This window comes from Lingula anatina, chromosome 8 (assembly GCF_051362555.1).
Source record: "Lingula anatina isolate TDL-2025a chromosome 8, LinAna3.0, whole genome shotgun sequence".
NCBI classification, from domain to species: Eukaryota; Metazoa; Brachiopoda; class Lingulata; order Lingulida; family Lingulidae; genus Lingula; species Lingula anatina.
The window spans coordinates 15865996-15886786 of record NC_141774.1 but is presented as its reverse complement, the minus strand read 5'-3'; the positions used below and the strand labels follow the sequence as shown (position 1 = coordinate 15886786).

The 20791-nt window shown below is 38.2% G+C and overlaps 3 protein-coding genes across 11 annotated transcripts in view; 2 read left to right on the top strand and 1 right to left on the bottom strand.

Annotated features, from left to right (window-relative positions):
* The window catches only part of LOC106157377 (oxidation resistance protein 1), a 57502-nt gene extending 52848 nt beyond the window's left edge, over positions 1-4654 (bottom strand). Inside the window, exon 1 of one of the 9 annotated variants that reach the window (XR_015335739.1) lies at positions 4139-4652. Coding sequence is in view for 8 of the 9 variants with exons in the window: in XM_087019465.1 (XP_086875591.1) it covers positions 4139-4254 (116 nt within the window). In the remaining variant the exon portion in view is untranslated. Of the gene's footprint in view, positions 1-398; positions 743-4138 lie in introns of those variants that run through there. The other 8 variants (XM_087019465.1, XM_087019467.1, XM_087019460.1 and 5 more) reach the window with 8 other exon arrangements.
* A 6278-nt stretch (positions 4655-10932) lies between these two features.
* On the top strand, positions 10933-14463 carry LOC106157379 (uncharacterized). The gene is made up of 7 exons (XM_086993945.1): positions 10933-11048; positions 11598-11725; positions 12098-12238; positions 12471-12587; positions 12777-12936; positions 13481-13647; positions 13847-14463. The coding sequence occupies exons 2-7, from the start codon at positions 11606-11608 to the stop codon at positions 13991-13993; spliced, it is 852 nt and encodes a 283-aa protein (XP_086850071.1). The 5' UTR covers positions 10933-11048; positions 11598-11605; the 3' UTR covers positions 13994-14463.
* A 993-nt stretch (positions 14464-15456) lies between these two features.
* LOC147760466 (uncharacterized) lies at positions 15457-16467 on the top strand. Its single transcript, XM_087018781.1, has 2 exons — positions 15457-15561; positions 15895-16467. The coding sequence occupies exons 1-2, from the start codon at positions 15469-15471 to the stop codon at positions 16465-16467; spliced, it is 666 nt and encodes a 221-aa protein (XP_086874907.1). The 5' UTR covers positions 15457-15468.
* Positions 16468-20791: the final 4324 nt, after the last annotated feature.

Here is a 20791-nt window from a genome sequence, read left to right as displayed (position 1 = left end):
CCCATGTAAACTCCAATTTATCATACTTCTTTTTTTTAATTGAATAACTTGTACATACAATTTATTGCACTGTAAGGGGGTTTAATATGTTTATAATAATAAATTAAGACCCCCCCCCCCCCGGCCCGCCCCCCTTTGCAGAATATGCAGACTCTGTCAGTTTTCTCATTGCACAACAGGTAAATCAACATCAAAATGTGTTTTTCCTCATGGTAACAGCTTATCTGTACAACCGTCATGGAATGCACTTAGTAATTCAATAACATAAACAACATCTATGATTTAATATTCAGTGTATCAAATTAAGGTCCTACTGGCTCGAAATGCTGGTGCAGACAAATGACAAAATATTCATCAATTGCATCTATTATGTGACCATATCTATCGTTCTACCATACCTCAAAGTAGACCTGAGTTTCTCCTTGGCTCTTTCTCTCAGTGACATACTCAACACTGGAGAATTCTACAAGATGCAGCTTATATGGACCAAAACAACGTGACGCTGCACCGAGAAAAATCGATGCCAACGTTTACAGGAGTAAAATAAACCACCTCCTCAACATGCAAAGACGTTGACAGGCTCAAGTCCTGGTGTGCTTCATCTCTCTTCGCTGTTGCACTTATTTTTGATTTCTTCGTTCAGAAGCAAGAAAAAATCTCAAATATTCCCCTTAGTTTCGCAGATTGCTCGCCTCCTTTCCGCCATGATTTCCTTATTTCTCATCCCGTGACGTCAGGCTTGAGTGATATCGAGACTGTGCCATCATAGGTCAAGGTCACCTCGCTCTCCCACACTGAGCTCCTGTATGATGTATCTACATGTAGGCCTATATTTCCATCTCTATTTCTCCACATCTCTCTCTCCCTCTCTCTCTCGTGTTCGTAAAATATATACTTTGAAGTCATTTTGACCAACTGACATAAGAAATAACCGATTTATATTTTAAGATGTAAAAAAACATCTTTTATCCCTTTTTTTACCAGAGTCATTTGTACAAAATTATCAGTCTGGAAGTAGGCCCACCTTTTTTTAAATATTACATCTGAAAAAATAAATAAATAAAACTCAAGCGAAATATTATGTTCTAAACTAAAAGTTAATATGAAAATTATATATACTCTTGAAAATAACACACATAACTCATATATTGTTTGCGCTATGGTAATAAAACATTGTTTTTCAAACGTGTGTACGTCTTGTTTTGTCTCAAGTAAAAAACAAACCCTGAATCTTGATGTTTCCCGCTAACTCTCCCTTAGTTATTTGCCTTTGTTGCCAAAGAGAGCAAAAATTGATGTTTGCATTAGCATTTTGCTACCTACGGTTCTCCGACATCACGCAACACTGCAGTTAGGCCTAGGCAAACAAGTAGCCTACATTATACATAGGCCTACTGATTTTTTATAACCCAACAAGAATAGTCTTCGGTCACTCTATTCTATCTTTAATACGGTTTATTGACAAGAATTCTGACTATTTTTCAAAGAACTAGCTAGCTTTACGTTTTGATTTCTTTTATTTCCATTTTTCTGGGGGGGGGGGGGGGGGGGAGGGGAGGGGGGAGGGGGGAGAGGGGGGAGGGGACAGGGAGAGGGTCACAAAAGAAAAGAAACTGATAAGCGTATCACACCATCTCGCCAGAAAACGAGTTAATTAATTAGACATTTTCCACACAAAATCATTCCAGATAATTCGATTTATTATTTTTGTTTTTCATTTTAATTTGATATCCATATGTCAACAAGATCACACAATAGATAAATAGTTCTTCATATCCACACTGTTGACAAACCAACCCCTGATGCTTTGAATCCGCTACAGGGCCGTGTGTATACAATGAATAAATTAAATGAAATCAAAATAGTTGTGTACGTATACATGTACAGACATGACAATATTAGTACACCTAGGTAACCGTGAGTTAATCTATACCATTAATAACAAGATGTAGCGGTAATTAAATGTGCTTTATGCAGAAATGAAATAGTAATATAAGTGCCTATACTGGTACATGGAAGCTACTACTATATTGATCTAAGCAATGCGCAATTAAATCTTAATGTATGTTTATATTTTCCAAAATAAAAATAAAATTGTTAGTGTACCAGTCCAAACCAGTGTGAACGTTAATATATATATGTACGTGTTATTTGATCTATATAAATGTGTTATATAAACATGTATGGAATTGTCAGTGCACATATACAGGTGACTTACTTAATTATAACTATGTCCTCGGCTATTACAGGAGACTCAAGAACGGATTGAGAATGTCGGGCAGGTAGCACTGACTTTTGTCCGTTTTGTCAAATTGCAGAAAAATATTTTTCGGGGCCTCTCATCATAAACAATTCTTTTAGTGTCTTCTTAGAAAGGGTCAGACCCATAATTTGGTTTGGAAAATCTATATCTCCTTCCAATTATAAATCTCCCCTTTTTCTTGTAATGTTAATATTAATCTTTACAAAGTACATTTTCAATTATGCAGAGGTCAGTAATCAGGAGGAGAAGGGTTTGGAACTAGCCGTCCTTATGACCAGAAGAAGGCCCGCTCTGACTCAAAATTCAGTTTAAGCTCTAGCTATAACATTTCTCAGATAAGGCCAACGAAGGGGATAAAAAGTCCAGATTTTCTGCAAAAAAATTGCACCCATTTGAAACTGCCGGTTACTGGACTGAGAAGGAGAAGTAAAAGCACGATGTAAAAGGACCACTACCACGTACTTACGTAATTTATTATAGAAAACATAAAATGCACGTGTACTAAAGACACAAACCTAACCGCTGAGACTCTACACTTCTGCTTTCTATACTAAGACCATGATTGAAATAAAAGACAACGGGTGTGTTTTTATATTGAGAGTATCATCTAATCTACGTGTAACCAACGATTTAGAGCCACGCACGATCAATTTCTAAGGTCTATAGACTATACATATACTAGTCGACTAAGTGAACATACACTGTACAGTACATACCGATAAGAGTTGGTCCGTAAAATAGGATACAGCTTCCCTCTGTAAGGGACGTGAACTTATTTATTGAACAAAGAATATAATGAATTGAACACACTGTGATATGAAATTATACACGTAAGGTATCAAACCTTCGCTTTTTCATTATTATTATTATTATTATTATTATTATTATTATTATTATTATTATTATTTTATAAGAGTAAAATTTTGTTTTCTTAACGCAAATGCAAACTGCAGTTGTGGAAGTATTTATTGAATGTTCGGATCTGGCTGATACGCTGATGAAGTACAACATGGGAAATCAAAGATCTGAGCTCCACTGGAAGAAAAAGTGAATGTTGCAGCCAACATGTATACAGATCAGCAATAACACCCAGCCTAATACAACCTGCGGCGGAAATTGCTCGTTTGCAAAAGGTTAGGAGAAGAAGAAAAAGAAAATGATATCTGCGGCTTATAGACCAACTTGACTGTGCAGGTAACCATTGGCAATTAGGTTTGCAAAGATCATCAAACGACTAGATATGATGACATATGCACAGTTTATGTTGGGCGGACAGTCTCTGTGAATACATAAATAAATTTAAAATCATTTTGTAAATTAAACAAAGCAGTAGCTAACTTCCGTTCATTTAACTTTCTGTCTTTTTTTTTCAGCTCATTGAATTTAACTTTTGACAAAGTTGTATGGATAAGTTACACAGCGATTATGCGCGCGTGGGAGGGGGTGTGTGTGTTTATAGGGTTTCATTTTCAACTACCCAGTCCTTCGCGATACAGTGCTAACTGCAAATTGATTCTAGAATTTTAGGTCTCTTTCTAACCACTGTGTTTATCACACACTTCTCGCAAAACGGAAATCAATTTTTTCATGGGGGCAAACATGCCTGCCATATTGGAAATAAGGCAAACCCAGCCGTTGCTGTAGGCAATGATTTGAAAATGTGGGTTCCACAAAGCCATATGACGTTTTTTTTTCTCTCTCAAACGGTTTTACAATATTTGGTTAAATGGTTAAAAGAAAGCGCTTACACCTCATGGGATAAAACCATGGTGTTTAGGCTACCAAAAAGCGACTTGAAATGACATCAAAGCTCATGGCACATTGTAGAAGTGAATGCAGAACTTGGGGGTTTGGGCTCAAAATAGTTTTACTTACCCCTCTCTCAGGTGGGGGGCGCGCTTACTTCTCCACCAATCTCGGAAGGAATTAGAACGCTCTCTGACGAACTTCCTTAGCGTTGTCACGTCCGCTGGTCCCGGCTCTCCTTCCATTTTAAGGGAGAAGGGCGCGTCGTCACTCTTAAGATGTTTCACTTTCGGCCTTTGGTCAGTTTAAAACACTCCAGTTTGCGCCGCGGCGCGCCCAATCTCTCCTCGGAGAGCATCGCGGGGATTAAAAGCCGTTCTTCCCGGAAAAAAAATCCCCACTTCTTCTCTTAAGATGCACGTCTAACGCCGTGAATCGACCCGGATGTTCGATCTCTCCATTAACTGTGTGTTGCACCTGCACTCTGTAGTTAATGTTCCCTCCTGCCTTTGTTAACACTGACGTCTGAACGCTGCCATTGATTTACGAGGGGGCAAGGACCGGGAAATATTGAAAAGCTATGAGAGTGGGAAACGCTAACACGGCAGATAATTCAATAGAGAAGTCCTGTTAATACACGATAGAAGGCAGTTGATGCGGGTGAATCTTTCCACGGTGTAAATAGTCTCAATGTGACCTCCCAATAGCTGTATGGTTGGTAAACAATGAGGTCGATGTTGGTCTGTATATATGAATTATGCACAGCGCGTGGATTAATTTTACATCTGAAGTACAGCAACTGGCTTAGTTGGCAAAGAAAGAAAGAAAAAAGAAGGAAAGGGCGAGAAAACAAAAGGATAACGAATGGGATAAAGGAAAAAAGGGAAGAAAAATTAGGAAAGAAGGAAAGACAAAGCAGCAGAACGAGAAAAAGAAAAAAAAGAAGAAAGTAATTTAAGAATGAAAGAAAGAAAAGTGTTCAAGGTAACGAGCAAATATCAATCAGACGGACAGAGCACAATATATATATATGTCTTGTTTTTAATACAACCTCCGCTGAGGATGTTTTCGGTTCCGTTAGTTTGCGTTGGTTTGTCTGTCTGTTAGCAACATTACACAGAAAGTTATTCTGATAAAATTTTCAGGATAGATCAGAAGTTGGCCAAGGAACAGATGAATAGATTTTGATGATCAATAATATATAAATACATGGTTAGTTATTGTTGATTGTTTGTTTTAGCGGATATCTGCTCTCTGTAGGTGCTTTTCTAGTTATTATTATTGTTATTGCTGTTGAAACATGAAGGCGGTTTACCAACACACACACACACACACACACACACACACAGAGAGAGAGAGAGAGAAAGAGAGGCAGCCTTCTTCTTTTCACTCCCCCTCTCCCACCATCAACCATTTAGGTCATTTAAAACTTTAAAAAATTGCCAAATTGTTCTGCGTTTAATACTATGCTTCTTTTCCCCTATTGTCACATTCCCATTTCTCCTTCCGTCTTCAATGTTGAATTTATTCTCCTCCTCCTCCTCTCCCCAAAAACAGAACAGAACGTTGCAGCACATCGTCATACAACTAATTGTTCGTGCAGGTATTGATCAATTTACGGCAGGCTCGCCTCATTATCCGTGTTTACCATGTTTTTCGTTATCAGCCAGATATCAATAACTATCGATCTGCCCTTTAATATCATTGTTTTAACTGAGGCGAAAATTCCGTTTCAACTGATTTTGGAGATCTGTTCAGCAACTGCCTCAATATAATGTTAAACATTGCTTAGTATATAGCATTCAGATTTCAATAAGTATCGATCTCTTAACGCAGTCGAGGATGATTTAAAATAATGAATTTGTGGATTTAAGAAAGAAAGTGTTGTGGCAGAACTTTAAAAATCAATTTGATATTGTTTTATACATGTGCATATTGTTATATACCTCCTTGCCGAGTTAGCTGAATTGGTTGGGACAAGTTGGGAGGGGTTGGCGATAAATTCGACCAACCATAAGTCCTTGTCTTTCGTCTCTCACTCTCTCTCACACACGCGCTCTCTCCCCCCCCCCCCTCTCTCTCTCTCTCTCTCTCTCTCTCTCTCTCTCTCTCTCTCTCTCTCTCTCTCTCTCTCTCTCTCTCTTTGTGACACACATTCATGGTCAGTCTAAAATCTCAGCTAACACATTGCCAAGCATGTCTCTGCAGAGGCTCTGTGTACATTGAGCGGTACATTTAACTGGGCCGGTACAATTTGAGAGAACTAAACGTGTAAAACAGGTGTTTTACCCCTTTTCACAAGTTCTCCACAAGCTTGTCTCCTGTTGTTTAGAAGCACGGAGATATGTTTTTGTGACTCTATAACAAAGTGGCTCATTTGTCAAAATTAAGGGATAGCATCTTAAAGCAATAGATGCAACTCAGTGCTTTATAAACGGTGCCCCCGCTCTAGATCTCTCCCCGCATGGCACTCAGCATTTAGGGGTTGAAACAGGGGTAAAGTTGATGGGCTGGCAGTCGTTTGCTAGCTTTCAGAGCCTCATACGACAGCTGGGCTGAATCCTCCCCAGGGAGGCGAGAGCGTCAACACCCAGAGTGTATCGAGTCCTAAAAGTACCAGGCGTCCAACCTAAACTGTGCTGTTCTTAACTATACCGGTTTTTTATGTAAAAGGTTATTTGTTGTCGGGAACCACGAGAGCCTACATTCTTTTTGGCGACTCCCGATTCCGGGGCCAGTTCGTTGTTGTGGCTGACTAGCATGCGTCATCTGGGACTCGAGCTCGTGACTTTGCGTTACCATGGCTTTTGGATTATTTTTGCAGCCGTGCCTCCGTTCCTACCTGTTTCCTCTTACAGTAATCAAACGCAATTTTTAGAAAGTATTTCTCGCAAAAATGAAATTACACGGAATATGGTAGGACTGGTATAAGCGTCTAACTGTGTGCAAGACAGCGGAGTTACCGCGGAGCCGCAGAAGCTTCTCTGATATACGAGGCCTTACTAGAGAAGGTGACACGGAGTACTCATAGACAGATTACCTTTTTACTATGGCTTTGTTTTATGCTGAAATTTAGTTTGGCCTCACCTATGACGTTAAAGAGCATAATGGGGTCAAAGGCTGTCCACACTGGGGCGGTTTTAATTTAAGCAAATCCTCAAGAAGATGGAGTCAATAAAAATCGTTCGAATGTGTAAAAGCTGATGCGCCTTCCATTCAAACAATTGCGACGATGAGAGTTTTGAGAAAAACATATTTAGCAAATAATACCGCCGAGAGAATATCATTTTTGTCAGTTAATGAGGGTTTTACAGGTGATATGACAGGGGCGGATCCAGGATTGTTTGAAGGGGGGACCGTTTTTTTAGCAATTAAAGGCGTTGGATATCAAGCCGACCCTTCCCCCCCCCCCCCTGCGTGGGGTCCAGAGAGGGTCCAAAAAATTGATGTTTTGGAGGGCAAACGGTGCCATTTGGTACGGTTTAGAATTATGGTTCAGTCAAAATTCTAATTTTAATAGAGGAATATTAGTGTGACTTTTTTCAGAAACCGAAGGCGGGGGGGGGGGGGGGGGAGTCAGGACTTCCCCGATCCCCCCTAAATCCGCCACTGGTAAGGGTGTTGTCATAAAGATGTTTTTAAACGAATTATGTATAAAAGTTCCATAGGCTTTTTACCAATTTTTGAAAAGATTTTTCCACATAAATATGTATTCAAAAGATCGAATTGCTTTTCAGAAAACAGTTGAATCTTAGCTAAAAAATTGGATAGGCATGATACATTCATGGAATAAAACCTCCTGAATGTGCATGTAGAGCCTGTACGCGACGGAAATGATTGCTTATAAAAATTAACTATTTATGCCTGTTATATTTGAGATTTCGTACTTGAAAGGGAAAGATTAAAAAGAAAGCAGAGCCTATCAAATTTATCTTGGATGTCATCATTTCCTCAAGAAGTGTACCTTATAACTTTAATGTTCTATTTAGCTATTAAATACGGTGAAGAAGCCTACATCATGGTATTCTGTTTTATCTCATGTACAGAACTAATCCATTTGTTTTCCTTTGAATAATTCAGAAGCAATTCTGGAAAATTATTCACTGTGTTAATGGATATATAAATGCTTCATTTTCAAGAATTATTACTTGAATAAGAATGGCGCCATGGATGGCTGCCAGTGCCACAGATTGGCTTTTCACAGGATATTCACAGATATGTCTTTAGATAAATAGACGGTCATTTAACTATCTCTGGATTTTCCCGTTTTTCCTGTATAAACTGCCACCCTGGTAGAGGGTACTGCAGTGGCGGGTTTTGGGGGGTTACAGAGGGGTCCTGACCCCCTCCCACCCTTCGATTTCTGAAAAAAATCACACCAATGGTCCCATCTTGAAATTATAATTCTGACTAGCTGAATCATAGTTCTAAACCGTTCATCGTTCGCCCTCTGAAATACCAAAGTGGGGGAGGGGGGGTGAGGATCGGCTTCGCATCCCTGGATCCGTTCCTGTTCTGTGTTATTTCATTTAATGTGTCTTTGATGAGTTTTGTGGAAGACATCCTTTAAAAAGATGGCAGAGAAGGAGCGAAATCATATAAAGACACTGTATAATCGCGCAGTTCTCTAAATTTCGCAGTTCTTTACAAATATTTTTATATAATTTCCGCACATTAAATATTTCCGAAAGTTTGATTTGTCTTCCAGTAAACATCTGAATCTTTGAAGGAAATTTGGATAGACATACAGGGTACGGTTGCTTGCTCTGCCTGGATACTTTTTATTGCTATTGGTTTTTTAAGTGTTCCGATGTGTGACATGAATGGAAGTCCACAAAAAACCGTAGTCCGCTTCCCATTGCTTTGTACAGGTGACATTCGTCCCGTTTACTAACCCCAACACACTGACTAACCCTAACCTGTACTAATCAATTCATATGGGAGCCCGGACTTCCATTACTAGGACTACCATTCCGGCAGCGGGTTTAAAAGTACGGCCAGTGGGTGCAAGGCTGTCTCTGGTGACGTGGACGTGTTCGCTGTACTTCCGCGCTGTCGGTAGAGGGGAATCACGCAGGGAAAAAAAACTTTGTGGAAGATTTTTTTCTGTCGCGAAGAAGCGGGGAATTTCCGTCAGTAGTGTGCAGACGGCAACCTCGAATTTATAGGAGGGGAGAATCAGAATATGACAGTTATTCGAATTAACAGAAGTTAGATGAGGGAGTTGGATTAGTCGCTGATAAGAGAGTCTTAGCTATACCAGAAGCGTTTCAAAATTTTTAGAGACTATAACCTCTAAAAGTGTATTATCAGTTGTTTGTTTGAAGATGAATAAATAAATAAAACTGTATTTGTACCAGGTGTGTTTTAGATTGCTTACCACAAATGTGCAAATTTAACACATGTACAAAGCAAATCTTTTTTGGCTGCCATCATTTTCCTAATTAATGCAGGTATAGATTATTATTTTGTTGTGTAGCTATTGAATTAATAAATACGTCGTATGAGCCTAGAGAAAAAACATTCTACCTTATTTCAGGTTTATTTTTTCCTTTGTTTCCTTTTAAATAATTCAGATTTAATTTTGGAAAGAGATTTCATTTGCCTTTGTTTGCTACGTATACCAGAATGGTTGCTTGAATAACACGGATCAAAAGTATTCTGTTTTATTTCATTTATCAAATGAATAAATTTGTTTCACTTCAAATATTTTAGATTCAATTTGGAAAAAATGAATAAACTGATGGCATACCAAATACTAATGATATCTAGACTGTTATTCACCCTCATTTAATTCTGTACCTTAAGTTATTTTAAGTGATAATGATAATAATTCAATTTAATTTCAATTTATTTCTGTACTGGTACATAAATAACCATGACCTTGTACATAATAATAATAACAACGTAATAATTTTGAGTTTCGAATCTATTAAATATGACACTACAACTAAAATGGTTATTTCAAATTGAAAATTTGAAAAGTAATGATATTAAAATGGTATTAAAAGTGAAGAGAAAAATACCCTATTATAATGTTCTGTAAAGTACAAAAAAATGTTCAATCATTAAATTGTAAAAGATAAACCTAGCATTATTTGAAATACTAATTAGCAGCAGTTATCTGATAATGTGTAAAAGAAAAACACACGAAATTGGAGAGTTGGCAACCCTTTCGAACAAGAGATAATCCATCTATCCTATCTTGGGGGGAGGGAGGGGGGGGGAGCAGAGCAACATGCCTTTTCTGGCCTTTTTCTCTTACATATTGCTACTTGTGTCATTGTTTGAACATATATATATATATATATATATATATATATATATATATATATATATATATATGGGAATGGGGTCTAAGTCCCATCAGCTTAGGTAGAATATAGAAAAGCTTGTGTTACACGAGCACGGTGGAAAAAACAGGTGTGTCATTCAGTTAAGCTGATTGTACTAAGCGGGAGATCCACGTAGACCGATGGTGTGTCTAGGGGACCATTCCCACAGATATTTGGATCGATCTATCTCCCTGGGGAGTCTCAATAAATTGCTATCAAACTAATCGACTTAAACGTCTGTCACGCCTAGTAAAACTGTTAGGGGGTAAATATTATCTTTACCCCTAACTGATTCGGTGTGCGTGACAGACATGTAAGCCTCTTGAGCTGATAGCAATTTAGCGAGAACCCCCAGGGAGTTAGGTCGATCCAGATGGATCGATTTAAGTATGGGAACCCAGTCTATGTGAATGGGGTCCTAGTTATCTATAGGAGCAAATCTTTTGCCTAAATCATTTCATTACAATTCTTAATTGGCGAAAAGCATTCGAAATGCATGCCTAGAAATCTGTAAAAAAAGATCAAAAGAATGCATCAAAACATCAGTTAAGAGTTTATTAATCTTTTACTATTGGCATAATACCTGTATAATGACATTAAGTAATGAGAAGGCGACAAGGAAGTGGCAGTGGCTATAAATTGCCCGGATTACCGTGCTTTCAGAAGCATTGCCGACTCGGAAGTTCTCGCAGAACAGAATCAAGGTAAGAGTTAACATCACTGTAATGGAAAGGTACCTATTTTTTAAAATCCTTACTCATGCACACGTGTCGAGTCCGTAGCCAGGGGGTTCGTGGAGGGAGGGGTGTTTCGATCATACCGCCCTTTTTGTGTGTGTGACAGGAATGTTCGTCCGCCAGGAACTGTTGTTCTTTCTTCATTACTTTGCACAAGTGGCATATAATCCCATATACATTGTACTAACCCCGTAATACTCCGACTTGCCCTTACCTGTATTAATCATGTGGGACCCATATTTCCATTTTTAGGACTGCCATTTCTGTGGCAACGGAAAGGTGCATGAAGGTTTCGTGGAAAAAAGTTTCTTTTTTTCCGAAAAAGACCCCCCCCCCTTTGAAATCGCTGGCTACGGTTCTAATATATCAATTATTGCAACGCATAATTCTAAGGCACTGCTGTAACTTTGTTAAAGTCGATCCAAACTGTTGCTTGTAAAAGGGACACAGTTTTCTGGTGATTAAAGGATCATATTAGTGACATTTTGATAATATCTTTGAATACATTTTACGTAGGTTGGTACATGATGAATACGCTGATTGTTATTATCTCGTGCATCTGCATGGCCCGTGCCCTTCCACACCCTGAAAAAACTATGAGAGTGGAGAAAACCAAGCGGGATGCTGGAGAGATAGGCCTACACGTAGGCAATTTATTTTACTTTATTTATCAATGTCTACATAACGTTTTTAAAAAGAGACCTGCACAGAGAAATTTATAAAAGGAATAAATGAAAAAAAAAGACAATTTTACCGATATAGATAGATATAAAGAGATTTGATATCGCTCCACCGATCACGTGTCTTGCTTGGTCTCAGCATTGACGACGATGAAACGCATTTTTGACATTATGGCATATAATATTGAAAATTCAACATTCATTTTTAATGGTATATTTTGGGGTTGATTTTGTTATGTTAAAGCAGCTGTTCAGTACACTAGTGCAAGTGTATAATTTGGCAGAAGCGATCTCAACCACTTCGTTTGTAGATCATATATTTTTTCGTATTTCCAGCACTACAATGTCCATGCCCATGAAATGGGAACCCTGGTTGAAGAAAAAGTGGATGTGGACGAAGAGCGAGGACTGGTCAGCTACTCCATTCCACAGCACAATGACATAGACGAATCTGTGTTTGTGTACGATTTCAAAAATGTAAGTTGCACATGTATGTTACTTAAGGCCACATGGCTTTCATAATTTCAGCTTCGTGCAATTTGGTTTTTAACCGATGATTTCTATTGTTATCTGTTTATAACCAAAAATGTTTATCACAGTTGTTTGCATTTAATATACAGGACATGTTTGGCATGTGCTTTACAATGTACACTTGATAAAATAAAGGCGGTAAATTTAAAATCCATTAAAACTATCACTTTCTTTCTAGAATCTGACTCTGATGATTTTTCCACAAGCAGGAAAATGTTATGTGGCTCCTTTGGACGACCGCGAGTCACAAGATCCAAAGACGACCGTTGCAGCTTTTCAGAGCACAGGCGAGCAGGTATTATTTCACACATTACATCTAACTGTCTGCCTTTTTAATAAGATATACCGTTAATTTATTAAGTGCTAACTTCAACCTTGGTTCAAATATTTAGATAAATATACAAATTGTGTTAGGTAAAATAATCTACCGAATACCAATTGCATCTATAGCCCTTAGTCGTATGGTGGCTTTATATCTATATAGGAAAAGGCTGTAAGCGGTATTGAGACCGACTCCTATGTCATAGATGGCGGGGAAGTTGAAGCGGATGCCGTTCTTCCCCCTGATCTTGTCGAACGATGTTCCGGAATGTCTATGTCAAGAGTGAAACCAATGTTGGAAACATTTAGTTTTGACTCGGACGGTAAGTAAAGTAACGGAGCTGAAAATTTAGCAGGTGTCACATTTCCTGTCACAACCCTTCTCCTCAAGATTCTTTTCATAGTTTTCCTATCCACACCCAAACGTCTGGTTATCTCGATTTATTCTACGCCCCTATCTGCATATGCAACCATTTGGTGACGTATTACCATATCTGTAGGTCGCAGCATGGTCTCAGTAATCGGTAGACACAGTCACTAATATGCAAATCTCCGCGAAAACTGACAGAACCCACCCCAACAGCACTGCACCAAAGCTCTGTGACATGTTACACACTCCCCAGACACTCCAGTCATGGCAATTCTGTAGGCAAAGGTTTTTGTTTCGCAAAAGAGACCCTCTGTCTTGATAGCAGGTGGAATCATATAAACTACATTAAAACAAGAATATACCTACATGAGTCCTATATTTTTAAGTGGCCTTCTTTGAAGGAAGCGAAATGATATCTGTAATCGCCGATGCCGATGTCATTTTACACTACGCTTCGTATTTTTTGGTATCATAATTGTTACATACATGTATTGCAGATGGAAAGCCCTCTCTCAGGAAAAGGACAATTAGCGAGGACAATTGCTACATCTGCTTAAAGGAAAAATGCGTGGTCGGAAACAATCACTGTCAGTACGTCGTTATGTGTGGAACTGTTGTCAATGATAATGGTGAACGAGAACCGGATTGCAGGAAACAGCAACGGGTAAGACAGAATAGTATACTGACCATCATTATATGTCCGTTAATTTTACTAACAGTTAATCTGTAGACCCTACGATTCTGTCAGAGGGCTTTAATATATATATATATATATATATATATATATATATATATATATATATATATATTTGAACGAATTTCCTGCTACAGCATTGTACAGATCAAATGCTTTTTATTTTCAGGTGCACAAGTTTTCTAACGTATATAGATGCAACACGTGCTGCGACTTGAACCATATGGTAAGGATTCCCGGAATGGGGCGTTTTCGCTGTGGAGACTCCATTATGGATGGAGCAACAAGTGGATACCCTACCTGCACCGCAAAGTAACACACTCGGACCGAGACTAACGCATGCGCAGTGCAGCGTACTCAAATATTTTGCCTTTCGCAAAACCAGATCCAAGTCCAAAGTTAATGGACTATAATGTGACTGTCAGAATACTTGTTTAAGCTTACGGCTTCATTTCACAACTGTTTTCTGTACAGAGACCTTTCAATTTAACTGTCTTTGGACTGCATGGGAACAATAACCGGATTTCTTTTACAACTATACATAAGTAGGTTCTGAATATACCTAATATAGTTTAAAGGTGTTAATGTTTGAATAATATCGTTTATAACTGTGAATATACATGTACGTCTTTCTCTGCTGTTTTAGAGCAAAACTCATGTATTGAGTCAAGTTGATATACATGTAAAACTTAACCTTAGTGACATCTTTATTTTGATGTATTTTTGATTTATGTCCCTCTTTGCTTCCGCTGGGATTCAAAGAAATTAATAAATGTTGCATCTGCACGCTTATTTTTTCTGTTGGAGCACCTAATTAAAATGTACACTGTGACGCCTCTCTTTTTTGTCTCTCCTCTACTCTCTCACTGTTCAGATAATGTACATACGATTTCAGAAACTATTGATTTCTTGAAATTCTTTATACCAAGTCTCTTATAGTCCAATTCCATTGCAAAGTCGCATTTCTGTAGCATCGATTTCTGTTATCAGAAATTTATTATCTTTCGTTAATTCCATCGGTATAAAACCTGTATTACACCTAGTAAAATATTGACTATTTTTGCTGGGTTGATTATAGAAGAAACACTAATTCTTTCAACGCGAATTCTGTTTGGCTTGCTTGATATTTGTCACACATAGCAATGAGACTTACCCAACTGGTACATGGCCAGCTTTATTATGGACAAATTGATTGGATTGTGTTAGTTGAGATTTTTCATCGCCTATGAGTGTGTTTCGGGGATAGGGAAGGGGAGTTGAATGTGTTTTGGAGAGAGAAGGACGGAGAGGGGGTGGAGTTGGGGAAGGGTGGGGCTAGTAAGTGTAGCAATTAGGACGTTAAATTTGTCGACAAAACTCCTGTAGTATATAGCAATAATATAGCAACAATAATGGTTCTTTTTGTTGATTTTTGATTATCATTTGAAGTGTTGATGTGTTCGCCTCATTGCTGAAGGCGTGAAAGAAAATGATCAGGGAAGGTTAAGGAAAATCTTGCCTTAAGAATGATAGCTTAATTGACATTTCTTAAAATATTTACCAAGAAGACAATGTAAACTGATTTTACACATTATCTCCTTTTATGTGGTGTCAAACATCTTTTAAATTAAGAAAAAATGAAGATAAAAGTAATTAAAAAAATTGCACTGTGGATGCAGATGAAACCCCCCGCTCCCCTGTTTACAATAATATTTTATCACAGGCAAACAGATAACCATCCAGTCTCCTGAAGACCTACTTTATAGGACTTGAGATAGTGCAAAGGCTGGTAGGCGTAAACTTATATCAAAGATGGATGTCGTGTGGCTGCCGTTTTTGTTCTTCTTGCGCGTTTCCTTCGCTCAGATTCCGCCTTTAGCTAAACATGAGATGGGTCAAATGAAGGTAATAATAATAATAATAATAATAATAATAATAATAATAATATGGTATAATTGTTGAATGCAAATGCAACTTTGATATGATGAAATCCATTACAAGACATTGTAGGCCCATACATCGTAAATGCAACGTCATGGAATGTCATCTTTATGCATACTACTTGTACTATATTTTCTAATTTAATATGTTAAAATTTTTTCTACGCTTTAAAAGAGAGAGAGAGAGAGAGAGAGAGAGAGAGAGAGAGTGTGTGTGTGTGAGAGGGAGAAAAAAAGAGCTATAGTCTTAAATTCACGTATACAATACTTTATGTCCATATAACTGTCTTTGTTTTAGTGTGAGAACAAGACAACATGCTCACAGTTAAAAGAACTGGAATACCGTTTCCTCCGCTCGACTACCGAGCTACAGAGTAGCTACATTACACAGGGGAGATTTGTCCAACAGTTAAGTTTAAAACAACATGATCTAGAACGCCAAGTCCTTGTAAACAACGCAAGCGTCACCAACCTTAATGCCAAAGTTGAATCTATTACCCGTACATCAAATGTACTAAGGAATGACACGTCCCACTTGGGAATTACGATTGCGTCACTCGAAGAAAGGATTTCGAACAATTATGGACTTCTTAATAAAACCGAAAAAGCTCTACTTGATATGGAGGTCAAGGTCACTAAAAACAAAGACGACTTCACGGCAGCCAACAGGGATTTTGTTTTATTGAGGTCTGTGGTAAACGGTGCAGCTTTGAAACTCACACAGCTGGAGCAAGAGATACAAAAACTGAAGATTGATGCGGTTCGTTTTCATACGTCAAGTATGTATATGTGTCTCTTAATAGATTTTAGCTACATGTTTAACATGATGTGTCATAAGGTAAATGTTTGTGAAACCGCAGACAGCATCTGATTTTCATAATCTAGAATCTTCCGAAGAACGAATCACTTTTGTCACTCAGCTTTTAAAATATATACAGTACAGATCAAAGGTCATGTTTTATGATATATATCTTCAATTTATAGCTGTTTGCCCTAAGGGTTACATCCGGAACAGTGCCATACGAGCTTGCTACTTGGTGGTCACACGCAAAGCAACGTGGTGGCAGGCCGCTGCTAATTGCTCCTTGATAGGCGCCCATCTGCTTGCCATAGAAACAGAAGCGGAGCAAACATTTATACGAAACACCCTTAATTCCAGAGCAGGTTTGATGTATTTTCCCTACTATTTTCTTCTTCACTTACCTGTATTGAGGTTAAGATAAAATCAATACATTTAATTTTCGTCATACGTTTTCTGTATCTATAGACCTTTACATGTACACTATTGCCCAAAATGGTTGGTACACGGAAATTTTGGGAGGCATATCGCCCTGTTTCTTTCATTATTATTGATATAATCAAATTAATACTGTTTATATTGTTAAATATGTGAAGCTGGAGGATTGGTAAAGTCAAGAAGAAACAAACAATGCAAATGTGAAAAAAGCGTTAATTTATTTAGGGTATTTTTTTCTCATGCCCCCAAAAAGGGGTACTTTTTTGCATAACAGTACCAAGTGAAAAATTAAACATAAATTTATACTGTGATTGACAATTAATATGAAATTAGGGGAAATTGTCAAGAAACATCTTCAGAGTTCATTATTAATCTAAATAGTGGGTATGCCCACCCCGAGCTTGGATAATGGCCGCCAGACGGCGTGGCATACTGTGAACTAGAGTTACAGCTCTTTGGCGAGAAATTCTGGTCCATTCATCTTGAAGGGCATCTCGCAGTTCATCTCCTCTGAATAGCACGACCAAGTTAATCCCACATGTGCTCAATTGGGTTTGCATCTGGGCTTCTTGCTGGCTGTGGTATCAGCTGAATGTTGTTTTTTCGGATATAGTCTGCAATTAAGCGGCCTGTGTGGGTAGTTGGATTGTCATGTTGCAATCTCAAATTGTCTCTGTATATTCCTCTTGCGAACAGCTCCAGGTTCTGCTGGAGAATGTCTCTGTATCTGGCAGCCTTAAGGTTTTCATCCAGAGGAAGCAATGGGCAAATACCGTTGCTGCAAATGGCCCCCCAAACATGTACAGAACCACCTCCTCCAGTTATTGTTTCCTGGATATTTTCATTTAACAGCCCCTCTCCAGGAATGCTACGCACTCTCATAGCAGCCAAGCCCATAATTAAATAAAATTTTAGGTTTCTAACTAGAAACCCGTATATGCTGACGGTAATTTGTATATTTTCTAGAATACCTGGCAAAGACAGCCTTCTACTGGACTGATGGAACGGATTACTTCAGGGAAGGCCAGTGGGTGTGGTTTCACAACATGGCGCCCTTTTCATACACAAATTGGGATTCAAGTCCAGATAACTGGAAAGGGATAGAGCATTTCATGTCAGTTGGGTACGGCACAATCACTTGGGGTGATGTTCACGCCGATTTCACTTGTTTTTTTTATTTGTGAAATTAACTTTTGAAAAACAAAACGATACAATTTGTCAGATTCTAAAATCCAGAGATGCCGCATCTAATTTCTCTTGGTGATTAAACCCTGGCAACTTTGGTATAGACATGATGATAACCAATGTTGCAATTTTACTCAAACGCTGTATTTAGCTACAAGTGTAGATGTAGCAGCAACATCAAAATCAAGTGCACAAGAAATTAAATGCAAAGGACCTTGAATAAGAAAAACACTTGAAAATGGGAAATTATTAATTGATCTATTTTCTGAGATTCTTTGCCCGTTACGCATAGTCTTGATCACATTCCAAACTATTGTTGACAACGTGACCTTATGGCGAGAACATTTAAAATCTCTGTATGCACCTAAAAATATTTACCTAGATTTAACTCATGATCCGAGAAAAGGAACGTTTCAAAAGTTTTGCACAGCCTTTGGACAGAGCAAAAAAGAGCAACAGGTCAACACGACGGCTCCAAAGCTGACTTGAATCTCTCTCGGACGCCTCCCTTACTTATGCTCATTAGAACAAATGAGTGTTACGGAATGGTCTTTGTAGTCCTTGTCAATAAATGAACGTAAAGTTGCTGTTGCCCGCAAAAGAATGAGGAACAGATAAGGTCTGAAATACGGTCAGATTATTGTACACCATGTAAAGTGTTTCACCATTTATATCAAATTACCATTTGTTTATTATTATTATTATTATTATTATTATTAATTTTAACTGAAGCCTCAAAAAGGTATAATAACCCTTCGCTGATAAAATTTTCTCTGGTTGAGAACGATTCTTAGTGGAACGCTCCAATATCAATATCGCAAATTAACGCCAACATTAGATACTCATCTGTCCCAGTTAAGTGGTCTTGGGGTGCGTTCCCATGAAACTATCGTTTTACGTAGATCGATTCAACTCCACGGGGTCTCTCGTTGAATACAATCAGATTAACTGAATGACACGCCTCCCCGAACAGCTGGGGAAGCTAGGGTGATTCACTTTCGTGAATTCATATTTTGTATAAATTGATTCGTAATAGTTTTGTGGATACGTTTACACAATTCTTCAAACATGCAGAGTTTTAAAACATTATATACAACGCATCAGCTTTTGTTAAACATCTCACATTAACTTCGTGATTGCCGAACTTTTTCAGTGACGACGGTATGTATAATGTTCTTAGTTTTTGTAATTATATATTTTACAGTTGTCTGTAGCACCAATAGTTTGTGTGCAATCTCATTTTTTTTGTTGCTGTCTCCTGAGGGTTTGGAAATCGTTTTATTTTTTTTATTTTTAAATTATCTTTTGCATCACCCTGTCCGCAGCTCAGTACACTGATTTATTACCATTACCAACCAATAATGGCTTTACATTACTTTACGTTGAATGATATCATAGAGTACATGGAAGTATATCTAATTTTGTACTAATTCCTAAATGTATGTTCCTTGTCATCATGTGTGTATTTCTATGCCATGAAATGATAGAAGGATCAGGTGCAACACATATATTATCCACCGTATCGAATGTATCAAATGTTTTTCAGGTTCAATTAACTCTAAAGCCTATTTCCGATTTTTTTTGAGACGTTAACGTCAAAGGAAATGAAATACGAGTAGGTATTATGATATATGGCAAACGACTAGTAATTGCCTTCAGTGTTACATGTACTTTATCTTGATCGTGTTACACTAAATAATAACATTAGTATCATGGTCGAGTTGCCAAAGCTGTTTTTGGACGCAGTAATAGAGGCACCATTGCAACAGAATGTGCTGTCGGTAAGTATTAGAGTGACATATAAAATACATGTAGATTTACCGTGCTTTTAAATGCGCTCGTTACAATTGTTTTTATTTATTTATTTATTCATTTATTTTTGTATTTGTTTGATTCAAATTTGTTTCAAATGTTACACATAAATTATGCCTGATGTCTCATTGTTGACATTTAATCTTCTTTTTTGTCGATCCACTGTTGCAAAGAGTTGGCTGCAAGTTTCAGCTGGAAACGTAACAGACCGCTAGAAACAGAAGGGTATTAATCAAGGGGACACATTATTCCTTAATTGAGACGTCCTTTAGCCGGTCAGCATTACATATTTTAGAATTCAGTAAAAATCTTTAAACAAAACTTTTCAGGCAAAACTGCGTCTAATAGACTGTTCTTGCCATGGCTTTCACAGGACAGGGCGTTCTAAAGGGTACTGTATTGTGTTTAGCAGTCCAGGTGATGGTAGCAGTGGCCCTGGTACAAGATCCTTGCAAGTCTCCCTGTACATGCATCAACACTAAAGTAGACGGAATACCGGGGTTCCAATTGGAATGCGACAATCTACGGACGATCCCAAGATTCGATACCAAGAGGGACATCCTGAGTCTCGGTGTGCGGTTGGATATAACCGGAGCCAAACTTGAAAACACCACGGCCTTGGGTGCCTTGACAAGTCTTACATGGTTGTTATTGTTCAACACCTCCCTTGAAAAAGTGCCGCCAGAGATGAGAAAATTGGTTAATCTCGCACACCTTTCTCTCCCCATAAATCAGATAAGCAATGTAGAGCCTGGATTATTGCAAAATCTTCAGCGTCTTAATAGCTTGTCTTTCGTTCTTAACAGACTCACGCAGGTGCCATTCGATATTCGATACCTTACCGGTCTTCAGCGTTTGTACCTGAAAAACAACTTGATCACCGCAGTAGATCCGCGAACCTTTGAGAAACTCACCGTCTTACAGAATCTTGATATGTCGCACAACCTATTGAGGGAGGTTC